The sequence below is a fragment of the Rutidosis leptorrhynchoides genome, chromosome 5 (genome assembly GCF_046630445.1).
Source record: "Rutidosis leptorrhynchoides isolate AG116_Rl617_1_P2 chromosome 5, CSIRO_AGI_Rlap_v1, whole genome shotgun sequence".
Taxonomy (NCBI): domain Eukaryota; kingdom Viridiplantae; phylum Streptophyta; class Magnoliopsida; order Asterales; family Asteraceae; genus Rutidosis; species Rutidosis leptorrhynchoides.
In genome coordinates this window covers 4,403,780-4,422,707 of record NC_092337.1, presented here as the reverse complement: position 1 = coordinate 4,422,707, position 18,928 = coordinate 4,403,780, and the positions used below count along the sequence as shown (strand labels likewise).

At 36.5% G+C, this 18,928-nt stretch overlaps 1 protein-coding gene across 1 annotated transcript; it reads right to left on the bottom strand.

Moving 5' to 3' along the window:
* Positions 1 to 696: 696 nt before the first annotated feature.
* LOC139848332 (oligopeptide transporter 4-like) lies at positions 697 to 11,849 on the bottom strand. The gene is made up of 6 exons (XM_071838063.1): positions 11,208 to 11,849; positions 3,608 to 3,705; positions 2,681 to 3,274; positions 2,287 to 2,542; positions 1,885 to 2,067; positions 697 to 1,694 (listed from the first exon to the last, which is right to left on the bottom strand). The coding sequence occupies exons 1-6, from the start codon at positions 11,733 to 11,735 to the stop codon at positions 1,077 to 1,079; spliced, it is 2,277 nt and encodes a 758-aa protein (XP_071694164.1). The 5' UTR covers positions 11,736 to 11,849; the 3' UTR covers positions 697 to 1,076.
* Positions 11,850 to 18,928: the final 7,079 nt, after the last annotated feature.

The following is an 18,928-nucleotide window of genomic DNA, read 5'->3' as shown; positions in this document are numbered from 1 at the left end:
TTTTATCCCATCATCTCAAAGACACAAAGCAATTACAACTGTCTCTGAAACTTCTGGCTAGCCATTTTGTTACTACCGATAGCTACAAGTAAAGCTATTTTGTTATGTAAATAGCTATAGTCATACAACATTTAAAGCTTTTAACTACACAAAAAACAAACTAAAACGTGTTTGTAGTAATGCGCGGGTTGCTCCGATTCTAGTTCCCACTATAGAGTGGTTTACTGTTTTTCTTATAGGTAATGTAGAAAAATCAATTAATTTTACAATATATTTATTATATGTAGCTAGAATTATGCCTAATGTTATTACAATTTTTGTTTTTCTTTTATTTACAAAAACATTAAACCATATAGAGTATTATACTATTCAAATTACTTTCACTTCACATTAGTACGTACGTATCTATCTATAGTTTCTATTAAAATTCTAAAATGATGATGTCATTATTAGACTAATTCATTTGTTAAGAAAAAATCAAAAATAAAAAGAAAAAAAATCTAAGCATGATGGGTGATGTCATTTATCTAAATAATTTTGAATTAAAATTAAATCTTATTAGTTAATTATTATTATTAATATTATTAATTAATTATTATTAAATCTTATTAATATTTTAATTATTAAAATTAAATAATATTGAATTATTTTAATTAATTATTTTGAATTGAGTACGATAGGGTATAAAAGATAGGCAGAAGGAAACAAATTCTAAATTTATATTTTAATTTACACTTTTAAAATAAAATGATAATCAATATTATCTTTATGATTGGATGTGGATTGTTTAATATCATTTTAGGTGTTTGATGAAATGTTCAGCTGGCGAGTTTCTTAGTCGGACTCTGTAGTTCTACGGGTTATTAAACTAAATAACTTTAACATTTACGTTCACTTAATACCTAAAACATATCATTAAACTGTTTCGTTTAAACAAACCGTGGTTCCACGGGTCATTTCACTAGTTACAAATAAATCAACATCGTCCTTCTTACTTTAGCCTTTTCACAAAGAAAAACACACACACACACTCTTGCGCGAGAGAGCATGTAAAATTTGAATTATTAATTAATAATCTAAAATACAGGACAACCATCCACAGCAGGTATGCCCTTGGCAGTTGGGCACTCTGCAAGATCACAATGCTGCGGATTATCAGTCCCCCACCAATGTACATTTATGTCTTCTAATCCAGTCGAAAAATACAGTAAAACCGCCATGAATGCAACACCCGCGTCTAAAGCAGCCGAAAGGATATAATTGTACCTCTTCCACCACATTTTGCGGTACCTAAAAACGAAAAAGTTGAAAATGGTCCCCACTAATATCCACGAATTGTAGTTCACAGCGGCTGCTGGAGGCATATACGCAGTAGCACCAAGGAGCACCGGAAGATTAATAAGGGGGATCCATGACACTTTCGGAAATGCCTTGTGACATAACCATACGATCACTGGCCCGATGATACCACCTAGAAAGAACCAATTTAGAGCTCCATAGTTTCCAAGAGGACCAAAGATTCTCTTTGGCCCCACCAACCCCCAAATAACAGACGCATCAAAGAATACATGGTCATTCGGGCACGTCCATGGGCTATTTGACTTTGGATCAGGGTGGCATATTTGGTCAACGTTGCTCAAAAGGTACCAAGCAACGCTAAGATTTACAGTTCCAGCTATTATTGTTCCAAGAAACTGCAAACAATTATAAATAACTACAGTAATTATTTATGTATGCATGTCACCTATAATAATAATAATAATAATAATAATAATAATAATAATAATAATAATAATAATAATAATAATAATAATAATAATAATAATAATAATAATAAATTAATGATAATAATGAATTTGTAACAAAAACTTGTTGTAATTGTACCTGAACCAAGAACATAGATCTAGGCGGAATCTTCATGTAGTGACCAAGCTTAAAATCGCTTAAAAATGAGATGGCTTGAAGCATGCTCATGTAACCATACGTCTTGAAGCACACATTGGCTATGGGTTTTCCAGGATATATTAATCCCATCGCATACTCCGTTATGATATTTAAACCCGGTGTCTGATTAATTACATATATATCAGCACCCAATTAAATTGACGTTTGTGAGTCAAATAGATTAAAAGATATACTCCTTAGCTAGGTGAAGATCAGATCCATATCAGAGGTAGATATTTGAAGGAGGAAATTAATATTTATATAGCTAAAGAATTAATAAATAAAAGTAAAAATATTTGAGTTAACACGTGATCAGCAGTAGCTAGCTAGGTACATATCTACCTGATTTGTTGTAGCGGTGATGATGCTGATAGGGAGAGTGAAAAGGAAAGCAATGAGAGCCGCAAATAATAGTCCCCAAAAGGGCATTTGAATATCGTCTTTCATGAAGATAGTGAGTGCGAGGCTAACTAAAAGTGTGAGGGTTAGAAGCACATAGAACCAGTATGCTGGTATATCTTTGTAGTTCCTCCTCATTAGTCTTGTGTGCACATCAACCTTACCCTTAGCTGATGCTTTCCAACGGTAATATATTTCCCTATAAATATTTATTTAATAATTATATGTATGTATATGTATGTATGCAACTATATGTTAAATGCCACATGTCGGCGTTCTAACTACTAGACATATAAGCACGGGGTAAAAATCAAAAGTGATTAATTAAGATACTGACCTTCCATAGAAAAGAGCAACATGAGTGAGCGTTGATGCAATGGTAGCAAATCCAAAACCATAAGTCAAAGCGAAAAACATACTCAGATTAACTTTCCCTTGCTTTGCATATTCATCTTTATCTATCTCAAACCTACTATTCACTATTTGGGTGATATTGTAAGGCTGCCCATTCCCAGTAAACAGATCAGCCGAGTAAATGGGGAAGTTTTTGGCATTGTAAACATTAAGTCCCCAATATGATATTGGAATCACCATGTACATAATCAAAACATACCCAAAGAATACATTTGCTATTGCAAAGAATGGTGAAATAAGTGGGCTAAATAGGAAAGAAGCTGTTGTGGCCCAGTCCAATGAGAAGGCTCCCAGCCCTAAACCAGAGAACCCCGACCCTAATTGATGGGCCGTCACGGAATTAGGAAAGGCCCAACATACCCATGAAATGCTTTGCAGGGTTTGGAAAAGGTACCCCGGAAATAAATACCAAACAAAACTACACGCAAGAACGATTACAAAGAATTTTGATCGTGACATGCGTTTTTTCTTTTCATTAGCTGGATCTTCCTCTTCATCTTCTTTCTCGTGAAGTGCCCTAAATAAACAAATTTTCTTCATAACATCATTAATTTAATTTAATTTAATTTAATTTATTATTGTAATAAAATACTCTGATATAGCCAAAGATAGGTAAACGACAAAACAATTTAAAAAAGTGAGTAGGTCCATGATACAAATCATCTAATTAAGTCACCGGTGATGGTGTCAATTGTCAAAGATTCCATAAAGATATTTAATTGGAGTGAATGAAATGGCAAATAATATCCAACGTAAGTTATATAAAATAAAATATACGTCGTATTTGTTTGAATCGATTTGAATTCGATTATAAGATGATGAAGCCGAGTTTCATGTGAAATGTATCTACCTGAAAAGAGAGATTTGGACAAGGGTGCTGGGCCACCACATGTGTGATGGTTCAACTACGTACTTCCTTAACAGGCCGGCCCAACCGTATCCCAAAACCTGTCCACCAATAATACATGTTAGCAGTAAATAATATGATTAACGCTATAGTCACATAATTTCTATTTCTATACAATAAAATTTCACATAATAAATTGGATTCTAAAATATACCAATCATGTTTTAAATTTATTTCTCTTTTTTGCTTCTTGTTGTTTACACTTTACAACCGGTTCATGTCATTGTGTAAAGGATTTATTTAAAAAAAAAAAAATTGTGTGGTTATGGTATTTTCTATAAATAATTAAGAGTTTAACTTAGCACAGATGATTAATGGATATTAATTTAAGTATATTTTTTTTACAAATATTTGAAATAATATCTTAAACGAATGAGAAGTGACCGCGCGTTATTGTATGAAATTATTTAATCTTATACTTAAACACAATTTTAATAGTTTTTAACTACAATACGCAAATTAACGATAAATGTATATAATCATAACATAATTATTACAAAAATTACATATTTGTATAAATAACTTTTATCCTAAAACATATACTCATATTCTAAATTTTAATAAAACAAACCTAAATTTTTTAAAAAGAAGATGTAATCGATTATGTCAACTGACATCATTAAAATCACTATTCATGTTTCACACTTTCACTAATAGAATATATGCAACAAAAAAGATTAAAGCATTTGTAAAAAAAAAAATTACGGATGTTGACATCATGATGGCGGTTAGCATGATTACATAATTACTATTACTATAGTATACTACGTAGTATTTATAATTTATAGTTATAAGATAATACATAATTACTAAAACAAATCAATAAATAAAAAACTCAAGTTTAATCAAAATTTACACTTTATCCTGAAAGGTATATATGAAAAATCTAGGGATATACGAGTTGAATTTGACAGTGAAGTGAAAACAACTCAATTGAATTCACGTTACTTTTGTTTTATTGGAGCGCAACTTTCAGGACCCCCTCCCTCCTACACCATCTTATCTTAATTCTTCTTTTCTTTTATATTTTTTTTTAAAGGCAAGCAATTTTATAGATAAAAATAAAATACAACTAGCAAGAAGCTAGAAAAGGCACCAACGATAAGAACACACCTACAAAATATAAACTATCTAACCAACAAACACCACAAAAAACTAAACACGAAAAACCACGACAAATCAACTCAAATGACCCCAATAAAACAATCACATAACCCAAAACAAAATGAAACGTGAACACGAATGAGAGTTAGACTCATAGAGCCAACACCATCTTTTCTTTTATATTAAGTTTGAATTTTAAATTAAATTTAAAAAGAATCACATACAACTTGTCATTTGTAATTTATATTTTGTTTATAAAAAATCCCACAATTGAATTCACGTTACTTTTGTTTTATTGGAGCGCAACTTTCAGGACCCCCTCCCTCCTACACCATCTTATCTTAATTCTTCTTTTCTTTTATATTAAGTTTGAATTTTAAATTAAATTTAAAAAGAATCACATACAAGAAACCAAGCGAAGGATGTTCAATGATTGTTGGATCGAAAACATCTGGGGGTCACAGCATGTTAAATATGCGTTCAAAGAATGCACAGGAAGATCAGGGGGTCTTTTATTGATGTGGGACGACAATGTTTTCAAGGTGGATTGTGCAATTGAAGGCGAATTCTATGTGACGATAAAAGGTATGCTCTCAAACTATGATACTGAAATCGTGGTTGTGAATGTTTATGGACCTCACAGTGACACAAAAAAGGAGAAATTTTGGGAGAGTCTAAATGAATTGCTTTCTTATGATAATGTCGCGTGGGTCTTTTGTGGTGATTTTAACGAAGTCAGAAACATAAATGAAAGAGAAAACACACGGTTTATTCCTAGTCGTGCTGCGAAATTCAACAAATTCATTAACGACAATGGTTTGATTGAGGTTCCTCTATCAGGGCGTAAATTTACAAGAATCAGTGATGATGGATTACGTTTTAGTAAGCTAGACCGCTTTCTTGTTTCTAAAAACTTTGCTCTTTTATGGAACGATCTATCTGTTCAGGCCTTAGACAGGAATTTGTCTGATCACACTCCACTGTTATTAAAGAACGGACAGGCTGATTTTGGGCCCAAGCCCACACGAGTATTTGATGAATGGATCGATGCAGATGGGGCAGCCCAAATCATTCTTGACGCCTGGAATTTACCAATACCCCCATGTCGTCCTGACACTGCCTTTAGGTACAAACTAAAAAACGTCAGACAACAACTCAAGGCCTGGAGCAACACCACCTATGGTAAGCTTGATTCAGAACTAAAACGACTAAACGAGTTGTGTAACTTTTGGGATGTTGAGGCAGAAAAGAGGACACTCACTGATAATGAAAGAGAAGAATGGTTAAGTAATAGAAATAATTGGGTTGAGAAGGATCGTGTGAAACGTAATATGTTGAGACAGAAGGCTCGTACCAAATGGGCGGTCGACGGTGATGAAAACTCGAAATACTTCCACTCGATCATCAAAAGAAAAAATAACAAAAACAATATTCGAGGGTTACATATTAACGGTGTGTGGCAAGAAAATCCGGACGAGATAAAGGATGAAGTCTTCAGATACTTCAAGACATTTTATGAAGATACAAACGAGCACAACCTAGACTTTCAAGGATTTAACACTCCGGTTATTTCTCATGACGATGCAACAGCCTTGGAACTTCCTTTTAGTGAAGAGGAAGTGTGGTTAGCCGTTAAAGAGTGTGGTGTGTCGAAAGCACCGGGTCCCGACGAGTTTAATTTTTACTTTTATCATAAATTTTGGGATGTAATTAAGGAGGATTTGTTGAAAGCGATTCAATGGTTTTGGAGTAGTGGTGATATCACAGTTGGTTGTAATGCTTCGTTCATAGCTCTTATTCCAAAGATAAACGACCCAATCAACTTGCGTGACTTTAGGCCCATAAGCCTCATTCGGAGCTATTATAAAATTGTGTCAAAATTGCTTGCTAATAGGATCCGAATCGTGATTGAAAAACTTATAGGTAAGGAGCAAAGTGCTTTTATTCGAGGAAGATCGATCCTCGATAGTATCTTGATAGCTAACGAGTTGGTGGGGGATGTCAAGTATAATAAATCAAAATGCTTCATATTCAAAGCGGACTTCGAGAAAGCGTTTGATAGTGTACGTTGGAACTTCCTTTTTGATGTCATGAAAAAAATGGGGTTTGGAGCTAAGTGGTTAAAATGGATTGACTCTTGCTTTAAATCCGCATCCATCTCGGTCCTCGTTAATGGTTCACCTACAAAGGAGTTTCGACTTAAAAGGGGGATTCGTCAAGGGGATCCACTTTCACCTTACCTCTTTATTATAGCTAGCGAAGGGCTTAACATCCTTGCCAATATTGCGGTCAACAAGAAGATTATAAGGGGTGTTGAAATCGGCCAAGACAAAATCAATATTTCACACCTTCAATTTGCGGACGATACAATATTTTTCGGGGATTGGAGTAAAAGAAATATTATTAATGTCCATAAAACCCTTGAATGCTATGAGAAAGTGTCGGGACTTAAAATAAATCTTCGAAAAAGTCACTTATATGGCATCGGGGTAGCTCGGGTCGAGGTTGATCATATGGCTCAAAAATTGGGGTGCAATCCGGGATCCTTTCCTTTCACTTATCTTGGCATGCCGATCGGTGAAAAGCTAAATAAGAAAGAAATGTGGAACCCCGTTATCGAGAAATTTAGTAAGCGTTTGTCGGATTGGAAAGCAAGGACGATGTCATTCGGTGGTAGGTTGACACTTCTGAAGGCGGTCCTTACTAGTCTCCCTCTTTATTACTTCTCGTTGTTCCGCGCTCCTTCTTGCATCATCAATCTCCTCGAAGGTATGAGACGTAAGTTTTTTTTGGGGTGGGTCGGGATTTGATAATAAACTATCGTGGGTTAAATGGGATACAATTCTTTTACCTTACAAAGAGGGCGGGTTAAATATTCGGAGTCTCAAAGCAAAAAATTGGGCACTACTTATCAAATGGTGGTGGCGATTTTATACAGAATGCGACTCATTATGGGTTAAAACCATTAAAAGCATATACGGGAGGGACGGGGGGTTGGGTACTAATTGTGAAAATGGCATTGTGAAACAGAACACCGCGTGGAGGAACATCATCAAAATTGGAGAAGATTTGCGTAAGATTGATATTGATGTCAAAACACTATTCGCAAGAGAGATAGGTGACGGCAGAGACATAAGTTTTTGGCTCGATCGATGGGCATCTCCTGTACCATTCAAGGAGTCATTTCAGCGCCTGTTTCGTTTGGAAGCACAACCCGCGACTGAAGTCAGCAGCAGAGTATCACTTTGCAACAACGAATGGAGTTTTACGTGGGACTGGACGCGCGTTTTTACAGGAAGGTTACACGGAGAACTTACTAACATGATAAACACCATTAAAAGTGCCTCGTTCTCAGGTTTCGGAGCAAGCAAGTGGAAATTCTCGGGTGATAGAAGTGGTTTATTTGTCACAAAATCGATGGCTAAAACGATAGACGACAAGTTAATAACAAGGGAATCCAATCCATCGGCTACAATCAGAAATAATCTCATTCCGTTAAAGATTGGTATCTTCATCTGGAGGGTCTTAAGAAAAAGAATAGCAACAAAAGAAGAACTCGACCGGAGGGGGATCGACTTGGACACGTTATTATGCCCAATATGTAATGATGTGGTCGAGTCGGTTGATCGCGCCATTTATTCATGCAAATCCGCCAAAGAAATTTGGTCTGGCATCCTTAAATGGTGGAATCTTCCCCTCCCCTTGAGTTCCACGCTAGAGGAGATGATTAAAGGTTCTGCATAGCAACAAAGAATTCGAGAAAAAAGAAAGTTTGGCAAGCAATTGTGTGGGTTACGTGTTATTTGATTTGGAAAAGTAGAAATCTAAAGGTTTTTAAAAAGGACGGATGGGCTACATCGAAGATCATAAGTGAGATACAAGTGAAATCATTTGAGTGGATTAAAAACCGTTCGAGAAACTCCTCTATGTCTTGGCATCATTGGCTTACTAGTCCGACATCGTCATGTGCACTTGGATCTAGTTTTGATCCGGGGTGAAATGTAATGGGTTTAGTATCGTGTAGTTATTCCTCGGGTTTCTTGTTTTTGTAACTTCAGTGTCCAATGTGGGTAGCTACTTCGGCTACCTCACTCTCTGTGTACATTCTTTTCTATATATATATATATATATATATATATATATATATATATATATATATATATATATATATATATATATATATATATATATATATAATTTGCCTTTAAAAAAAAAAAAAAAAGAATCACATACAACTTGTCATTTGTAATTTATATTTTGTTTATAAAAAATCCCACAATTGAATTCACGTTACTTTTGTTTTATTGGAGCGCAACTTTCAGGACCCCCTCCCTCCTACACCATCTTATCTTAATTCTTTTTTTCTTTTATATTAAGTTTGAATTTTAAATTAAATTTAAAAAGAATCACATACAACTTGTCATTTGTAATTTATATTTTGTTTATAAAAAATCCCACACAACTTGTCATCTGTAACTGCATCTGATCTTACAAGCTCTATAATCCGTTATGATTTTTAATTATAAAAGGCTCTTGTATACGTTGGAAAAGGTTGTTAAGTACTTCCGTATATAACACTTGAAAAATAAATGAAAACCAAGATAGGCCTATGATAATAGATTGGATGTGGATCAGATGATTCCGTATCAATATCGCTATCCATTTAATTTATTAAATACATGTTCATATCCATTTAAATACTATTTATCCATTCATATCCATATCTGTTAGATTAAGCGGGTTATCAGATATACGTTGGATGTGAAGTTTTCTTAAAGATATTCTTATCATGAAATGAAATTATCAAAAAATCTTTAACAAATATATGTATTATATATAAGATATATGAATTTTATACTATATATAGTTGTATTTTTACGATCTACGATAAAATTTTAATAGTTTATAGTGTACATGTATAATGATATATAAATATATTCGTGTGTGTGTGTATATATATATATATATATATATATATATATATATATATATATATATATATATATATATATATATATATTTCGGTTGATAAATACGCGTGGATGATAAATTGTCATTTATACTGTACGTACGTTGCCTACAAATCTTTAAATCAAATTTCCTTCTATCTAGCTAATAGGTTGTTGTCTTATTAATTTGTTAATTTTACTCATACATATGTATGTAATTTTACTCATATTAATTTTCGATGTAAATATTTGTATATTAATTACCTCTATATACTAAAGGATGATAGTGAACCTAGCCACTTGATTGGCTGGGTCACTATTAGTCACCAGTAACTTTTTTTTCTTTTATTTACAAATACATAGGCTAGGTCACTATTCATCAACATAATTTTTTTTTTTGATATTTACAAATACATAGGCGAGGTCACTATTCAACAACAGTTACCTTTTATTTTTTGGTATTTACAAATAAATACACTTACAAAAAAAATAGCAGCGAATCGCGATCTAACATTTATCTTGTTTTACTCATGTTCAATTGTCAATTGCCTCTTAATTTTACTCATATTAATTTTTTAATTTTTATTGTTATTCACTTATACTCTTATTAATTTTGTAATTTTGTATGTTGTTGTAACTATAAAGTATTGTTGCAATTAGTTCATGTTCATCGTTGAAAAGGGAAGGTGAACTCAATGATGGGTTGACTAAGTTGAAATTATTTTTTGGAGAGTATACATTGTGAAGATGATTAAACAATTTGCTACAAAAAAAAAATGCGATGAGAGCCTCAAAAATTGTTTGTTAGATATTACGGTATTGTAATTCTAATGCTATATTTATTATGTGTATTCATGTAACGTTAGTTGTGTTTTAAATAGTTTATATTATTCACGGAGAAAAGGGTTTTTCTCCGCTTCGTTCTAGATTTTGAAATTCTCGAAATCGGTCATGTCCGTTGAATCGGACATCCATTGCCAGCCCTAGCACTTCTCTGCTACCTTTGACTCCACGAATTCAGAGTCAATATAGTTCGGCGATATTGGGCTTCGGTGATGTTAAATGGTTTATGGTTTTAGTTTTTAATGCAAACATATTACCGAGTATATATTTACGGTTATATATATAAAACTAAAATATATATACTTATATATATCATATATGGACTAATAAAGAGTTTATTCAACATAAGCTCTGTTAGGTGGATGCATGTTCTTATAGGAGTAATTATATTACTTTATTTATTTTATTAGTAATCATTTATTATTATTAATTATTATTATGAGAGTTTATAAGATACGGTTAGTAGTAGATATACATATACTGTATAAATTACATATAGATTCAGAAAAGAAAAGAAATAAAAAAAAAACTTATATACTGGAATTGAATTAATTAATTATAATTATTTATTTACTTGTACGCAAGAAAGGAGATAGATTTATTATAGGTTATAATAACAAATTGTAGAAAGAATGAAATAAATTAACCTGAGTTGTAATGATAAGAAGCCAAGCAGCAACGAAAGAAATATTCCGGCCGTAAAACGCCTTTATAATATTGACGATACCAACAGCGTAGGCCGATCCGTTTCCAAAAGCCGCGCCGGCGTTGGCAAATATGGTAATCAATACATGCTCTTTCATATTAAATGGTCCCGGATTCAACGATAACTTCCAGGACCCACATCCCGGAATTTTGAGGTTGAACTTACTGGTGGGTAGTAACGCCGCCATTAACCGTCCTAGTGGAAGTGTGGCCACCTGAACGGTGATCTGGGTTATGATCAACGGCGACGTACGGTAGGAAAAAAATTGGTTTAAGAAAGACAGCAAAACACATGAAATAAGACCCAGAACCCACATTCGGAAGGTCCATACAGATTGGGTCGGGTCGTCGGTTGTTGGTACGGTTAATCGCACCTCTTCGATTGGAGATTCTTCATCTTCATCTTCATCTTCTTCTTTTTCTTGGTGTTTTAATTTGTGGGTGGGTGATTCCATTTCAACACTTCCCATTTCAGAAACTAAATTCTACTCGATTGATGATCTTACGGCGATGATGTAACGTGTATTTATAGAGCGAGTAAGTTACGTGAATATTCAAATATAATTGAAGATTCTTTTCTACGGATCGAGTATTTTTTAGTGTCAATAATGGTTATTAATATTTCTATTACTTTTTATTATTATGTCCACTACTTACTAGGGTCCAAAATATTTCAATCTAGTCTTCAGAAAACAAAAAAGATTCCAAGTATTTTTCTCCATTTCCCATTCATTCTCACTGTATCGCAATAAATGTTGCGAAGACATTTTCATTGACAACTTATAATTAATATAATTAATCTGTTTATATTCTACGGAGTACAAAAAAGATCTTCATTTTGTTACTATAACTAAATGATCGATAAGTTCACTCCCAATGTTACGTTTCTTAAACTTGTTTGGAGGGTAACTGATAGGAGGTAGATTTTTTTAGCGATGCACTAGTAAACATGTAGAGTATTAAATAGTTAATACATTATACTTATATATAGGGATTGTAACAACCCCGATCCGTTTAACCAAAAACAGAGTACATTTTTTTTTTATTAGTTAGGTCCGATTAATACAATACATTTTCAACTCTGTTTTAATCAAAACATAACATCGTAATGATACGTTTAACAACCTATCATGACCCTTGGTACACAAATTACACTTTACAAAATCATTTGCAATAATGACCCGATCACAGGAAATACGGGTTAATACACAATAACCCAACCCGATACCAAGAGCATAATTCCGGGGACTACCAAATCCCCAAATCCCCAAATCCGCGTCCAAAAATCCAAAAGCTACCCCATCGAGCCCAAGCGCTCCTACACATCTAGTCTAACGACTAGCTAACTTCACATACACAATACCTGAAAAAGGTAAACAACGAGAGGGGTAAGCTTGAAGCTTAGTGAATGCAATAATTATACACATACATATATAACCTACTTACTTACAATCACTTACACAATTACCGCATACACGCTAGCAATATAATTAGCATACCATCGTAAAGTATAACGCTAAATCTCCAATACGCAAGCTAGCACAAACAATAGCATATAACTTGAACAATATAATATGCTACATTACAACACAAATAACATTGATGTTCACAACATCCATTAGTATTCAAGACTAGCCCCGCGAATGGTATCGTCAACATCGAACTTAAACCCCATTCGTCCTATTTAATGTGGTATCGTCAACATCGAACTTAAAACCCACATATGAGGTATCGTCAACATCGAACTTTAACCCCTCATCAAAATCACTACAATAGTGGTATGGCATCGTCAACATCGAACTTTAACTCCATACATTAAATAGCAACTCGCACGAGGATATGGTATCGTCAACATCGAACTTTAAACCCATACCCCACAAGTAAATAAATCATATATATACATATATAATTATTCCACTCACCTTGTGAACTCGAGCATTACAAACCATGAGCGAAATCTCCACCACACACAACCGAGCAAGATTTTACCATCACTATCACAACGTAGCCGTGAACGAGGAGAACAACTTTAACTCTTGAGACCCGACCCGAATCACTCTTCTTCATCTCCGATTCGAACTTTCTCTCTCTAAACCCTTTACTCTCTCTCTAGGGTTTGGGGTGTGAGTGGGAGGGAAGAAATGAGAAGGAAATGAGGTTTAGATAAGATTAGGATCAGTTTTATGGCCAAAGACCCGTCCATATGTGAAATACCAACTTTGCCCCTCATTTAACTCATTAAAAGGCTGAAAAGTACCAGAACGTGCCTATTGTCGCGCCGCGGAGCAGGTTTGTCGCGCCGTGGCCCAAAGGGTGGTTTTAGATCACTTTTTTTAAGCTTTCTGACCCTCAAAATAGGCATTTGTCGCGCCGTGGCCATTCTGGTCGCGCCGCGGCATTTGCCTGTTTCATCTGAACTTCAGCAAACTTGTTTTGGCCATAACTTATTGACCGTAACTCCGTTTTCGATGAATCAAATATCGTTGGAAACGTAATAAGATTTTCTTTCCAATGGTAAGGCTTTGAAACATCAACACAAACTTTATTTGGGGTCGAAAAGGTACGTACACCTTGTGACTCCAAACAACGTCCAGTTTTCTTCGACGTTCGAGCAAGCAACACGTACATGTCTCGTACACTTCATACACGCATCGTACACCATAAATACATTATGTACAATAAATATTTGGGTCTTACAACTCTCCCCCACTTAAACTTGATCACGTCCTCGTGATCTTCGTCACTTAACCCATCCGGACCTACATCCTATGGTCCTTCGACGTACTTTCGAACTCGAAGTGTACGAAATTTCCCGCAACACGAAGATCTTACACCGCACTTAAGCGACCCTTCCGATGAATCACCCCCTTTCAACTTAATCTCCATCCGCGATTTACCAAATCCACGAATTCGAGCACTAGAAACTTGCTCAATCCCTCACATCGGGAAGAACTCAACCAATCTCGTACCGAGATATCACCCCTTTGGTATACCCTTAACAAGTACAATGCCAATAGTAGCCACGTCCTACAATAAGGTCAACATCCAAAATGACGAAGACCGAGTAAAAGTAAATCCTTACGAATAACACTTACCACTTAACATCCCTTCAAGTTCTCTCGGCTATAACTCGCAACAAGCTACATCCTTAACTATATCACCCAACGCGATCTACTAGGTCCACTACGCTGTGACCCAAGTCTTGCATTAATCCAAATCGAGAAGGATTCATGCCGCGTTAAAACTCCGTGCTTCACCGGTTCATAAATTTACACTCAACCGTTCAATCATGAATGTTCTCCGATTCAAGAACCAACTCCCCTCGTCTCCACAACCGGGTCATTCCTTCAACGAAGAAATTTCGGTATCACCAACCAATCACACTAGGGATACAAACTTTCCCATGAATGGATCCGCACACGACCTTCCGTCTCTGAATTAATCCAGGACGACAATAATACACCACAAGTTAGACAAAACATCAACACTCGACACAGGGTTTCTCCCCTAAACCCAACAACACATCCATACAATACGGCTTCCTATCACTAGCATGGAAACTATTTGTGTACTAGAATCCTGTCAATAGCGAATTATCATCCCAACAATTCGCAATTCGTCACGCGACCTCCAAAAGTATTCACCAATGTCAGGTGAATCCTCCAACCTAGGCCATCCGTTAAGGATGGTTTCGACATTTCAATGCGGCTAACGGGTCGCATCACTAGGGAATGCACCCTCGCAAACAAACAAAACCCGCGTGTCTCTATGTGAGACAATCGAAAATAGAACTCCCCGCCCCACAATCATCCATAAAGTGGAATAATCCACCGATAATATCCACAATCACGTTTCCCGAAAGGGAAAATACAGTATCCATACCGAAATCGAACTCGTACTTACTCAACAGCACTATCCGGGTTTCGCACCAACCCAATTTTACATCACGAGAGCACCCGCAATGACAGTTACATTCTCTCACGTCCGTGATCTCTAACTTCACACTTGGTCCCATACCGCACTTGGTACTGCACGACCACCTTATACAAGAAGACTTACGCTTCACTTGATCTAACACCACCGGAGATTCCTCGGCAGTAAAAACTCCCCCACTTAGGATTCATCTTCACATTCTCACCGCCAAGATAATAACACACCGCGGAATTACCATTTCGCAACACACGTGATCATTCTCATCATTGATCGTAAACACCGAATCACTGCAAATTCACTTTAGGCTCTCAGAGCCGTCATTCAAAATTACCAGAGATGTCGTACACGCGACGACTTCGCACCTTCATACCACAAATCATAATCGACTGCCTTAACCGTTCGCAAATCGAACTCTACCAAAGTCCCACATACGTCTCTATGCCTAAGCATACGTCACTCCGATAAATCATTCGTGCATCTCAGTCGAGATCACCCGACCTTCTACGCAACGAACCATTATCAACAATTACTCACTCTCATGGGGAAGAGTGACCAATCCGACACAATAATTGCATCGACCGCAATATCAACGCTTCATCATAACCTTCGACCTAATCGACCATTAAGCCCATCACCGGCTCACCGGTCATCCTTGCTCGTCCATCACATAAGAGCAACCAGATTAGCTCATCTGCCACTTCATAAGAAGTATTTACTGCATTGCTCCTAAACTTGAACCTTCGCAACCGTCGATTTACTATCACCCGTCGATCACTATTTAAAATCTTCGATGCTTCCAAAGGGTATCTCACAGGCACCCTAAGCACAAAGTGATCACACCATCACCAGAGTTGAACATTACACTAGCAGGTATAAGAAGGCACCTGACGCCGTGTCATGCAGACTCCCACCACAATCAACCGAATTTTTAGAAACCCGATTTTTAGGTTCCATACACCCGATGTCACCCATCTCTCAATAATAATGACCCGCAGTCATACCTACCCGGCAAACCTTACGGTTTATCGTCTTATCAAAAATTCCTAGCGATCACACGCTACCCGCAATAGTCCACAAGGCCAAACGATATAGCCTCACGAAGCCCTTCATCTAACACTAAAGAGATGCTCGGGAACACCAAGTCTTACACCCTTCTACATCTCGATAACACCACTACTACAAGGGATATTCCGTTAGGAATGTTACCCTACAATCCATAACGCACTAACGCAATCACCATCATACGGGTCCCACTCCCATGAGTTTAACGACCCAACGACTCCACGATTCGCCAATTCCAAGGCGACTCACAACAAGAATCCCAACACGATTCTCTAACCACACACTCTACCGAGTGTAACTCAAAACTACAATCATTAGACTTATTGCATTCCATTACGGAATTCAAGTCTTCGCCGCACACACGCACACGTAAATCGGTCATCCTAGTTACGATAGGTAACTAAAACCAATAACATTCTCAACAGTACACCCACTACTTAGGGTGACTAAGCACGCGCCAAACTCGTGAGTTGCTCACTCACCTTAGCTAACCGAATCCAGCGTAACACTTCCCGACTCGTAAAGAACTCGACGTGACAACAAGCACATCACTCGAGACCACTATATCCTAGGAACCAATAAAAGATTCCTAACACGTCCCGCTCTACCCCAACCATGCCACGTTTCCTCCGTTCGGTACTTGTCATGTCATGCTTGGTGTCAAAATACACTTTCGTAATAATGGTGATCGGTCACTATTACAAATGCGTACCTTACCATTTTCACATGGTCATGCAAGGTACTTTCCCGGACTGACGCAACATTCACATAAAATAACACGCGATAACTCCTAGTACCCGAATGACCTAAGTCCTTACCGTGAACTTGATCACTCAAACAGCCAAACATGCGAATCTCTCCAATAGATTCGTCCCTAGGACACCGCACCAAAAGATACCTGTATATATACACCAATATACAATAATAATAAACGTACACAAGTATACCACAACAACAAGTCAACCTACAACCTAGGTGACTATCACTAAAACAACGTCAAAGTTTGCCTACTTACATTAGGCACTAGCGATCTAAGGCACTAATTTACACATGAAATAGGGCCCCACATAATCCCACATTGGACAAGCACTAGTCCTAGTTAGTCACCTACTCTAAGGCACTAACAAATCTCAATCCGACCCGTACTCCTACAAGTCTCGCAAATAACGCACCACTGTCAATAAGTCTAAGACTAGGCACCTATTCCAAGGTCACCTAATTCCCTTAGACTATGCGCTGATACCACTTGTAACAACCCCGATCCGTTTAACCAAAAACAGAGTACATTTTTTTATTTATTAGTTAGGTCCCATTAATACAATACATTTTCAACTCTGTTTTAATCAAAACATAACATCGTAATGATACGTTTAACAACCTATCATGACCCTTGGTACACAAATTAGACTTTACAAAATCATTTGCAATAATGACCCGATCACAAGAAATACGGGTTAATACACAATAACCCAACCCGATACCAAGAGCATAATTCCGGGGACTACCAAATCCCCAAATCCCCAAATCCGCGTCCAAAACTCCAAAAGCTACCCCATCGAGCCCAAGCGCTCCTACACATCTAGTCTAACGACTAGCTAACTTCACATACACAATACCTGAAAAAGGTAAACAACGAGAGGGGTAAGCTTGAAGCTTAGTGAATGAAATAATTATACATATACATATATAACCTACTTACTTGCAATCACTTACACAATTACCGCATACACGCTAGCAATATAATTAGCATACCATCGTAAAGTATAACGCTAAATCTCCAATACGCAAGCTAGCACAAACAATAGCATATAACTTGAACAATATAATATGCTACATTACAACACAAATAACATTAATGTTCACAACATCCATTAGTATTCAAGACTAGCCCCGCGAATGGTATCGTCAACATCGAACTTAAACCCCATTCGTCCTATTTAATGTGGTATCGTCAACATTGAACTTAAAACCCACATATGAGGTATCGTCAACATCGAACTTTAACCCCTCATCAAAATCACTACAATAGTGGTATGGCATCGTCAACATCGAACTTTAACTCCATACATTAAATAGCAACTCGCACGAGGATATGGTATCGTCAACATCGAACTTTAAACCCATACCCCACAAGTAAATAAATCATATATATACATATATAATTATTCCACTCACCTTGTGAACTCGAGCATTACAAACCATGAGCGAAATCTCCACCACACACAATCGAGCAAGATTTTACCATCACTATCACAACGTAGCCGTGAATGAGGAGAACAACTTTAACTCTTGAGACCCGACCCGAATCACTCTTCTTCATCTCCGATTCGAACTTTCTCTCTCTAAACCCTTTACTCTCTCTCTAGGGTTTGGGGTGTGAGTGGGAGGGAAGAAATGAGAAGGAAATGAGGTTTAGATAAGATTAGGATCAGTTTTATGGCCAAAGACCCGTCCATATGTGAAATACCAACTTTGCCCCTCATTTAACTCATTAAAAGGCTGAAAAGTACCAGAACGTGCCTATTGTCGCGCCGCGGAGCAGGTTTGTCGCGCCGTGGCCCAAAGGGTGGTTTTAGATCACTTTTTTTTAAGCTTTCTGACCCTCAAAATAGGCATTTGTCACGCCGTGGCCATTCTGGTCGCGCCGCGGCATTTGCCTGTTTCATCT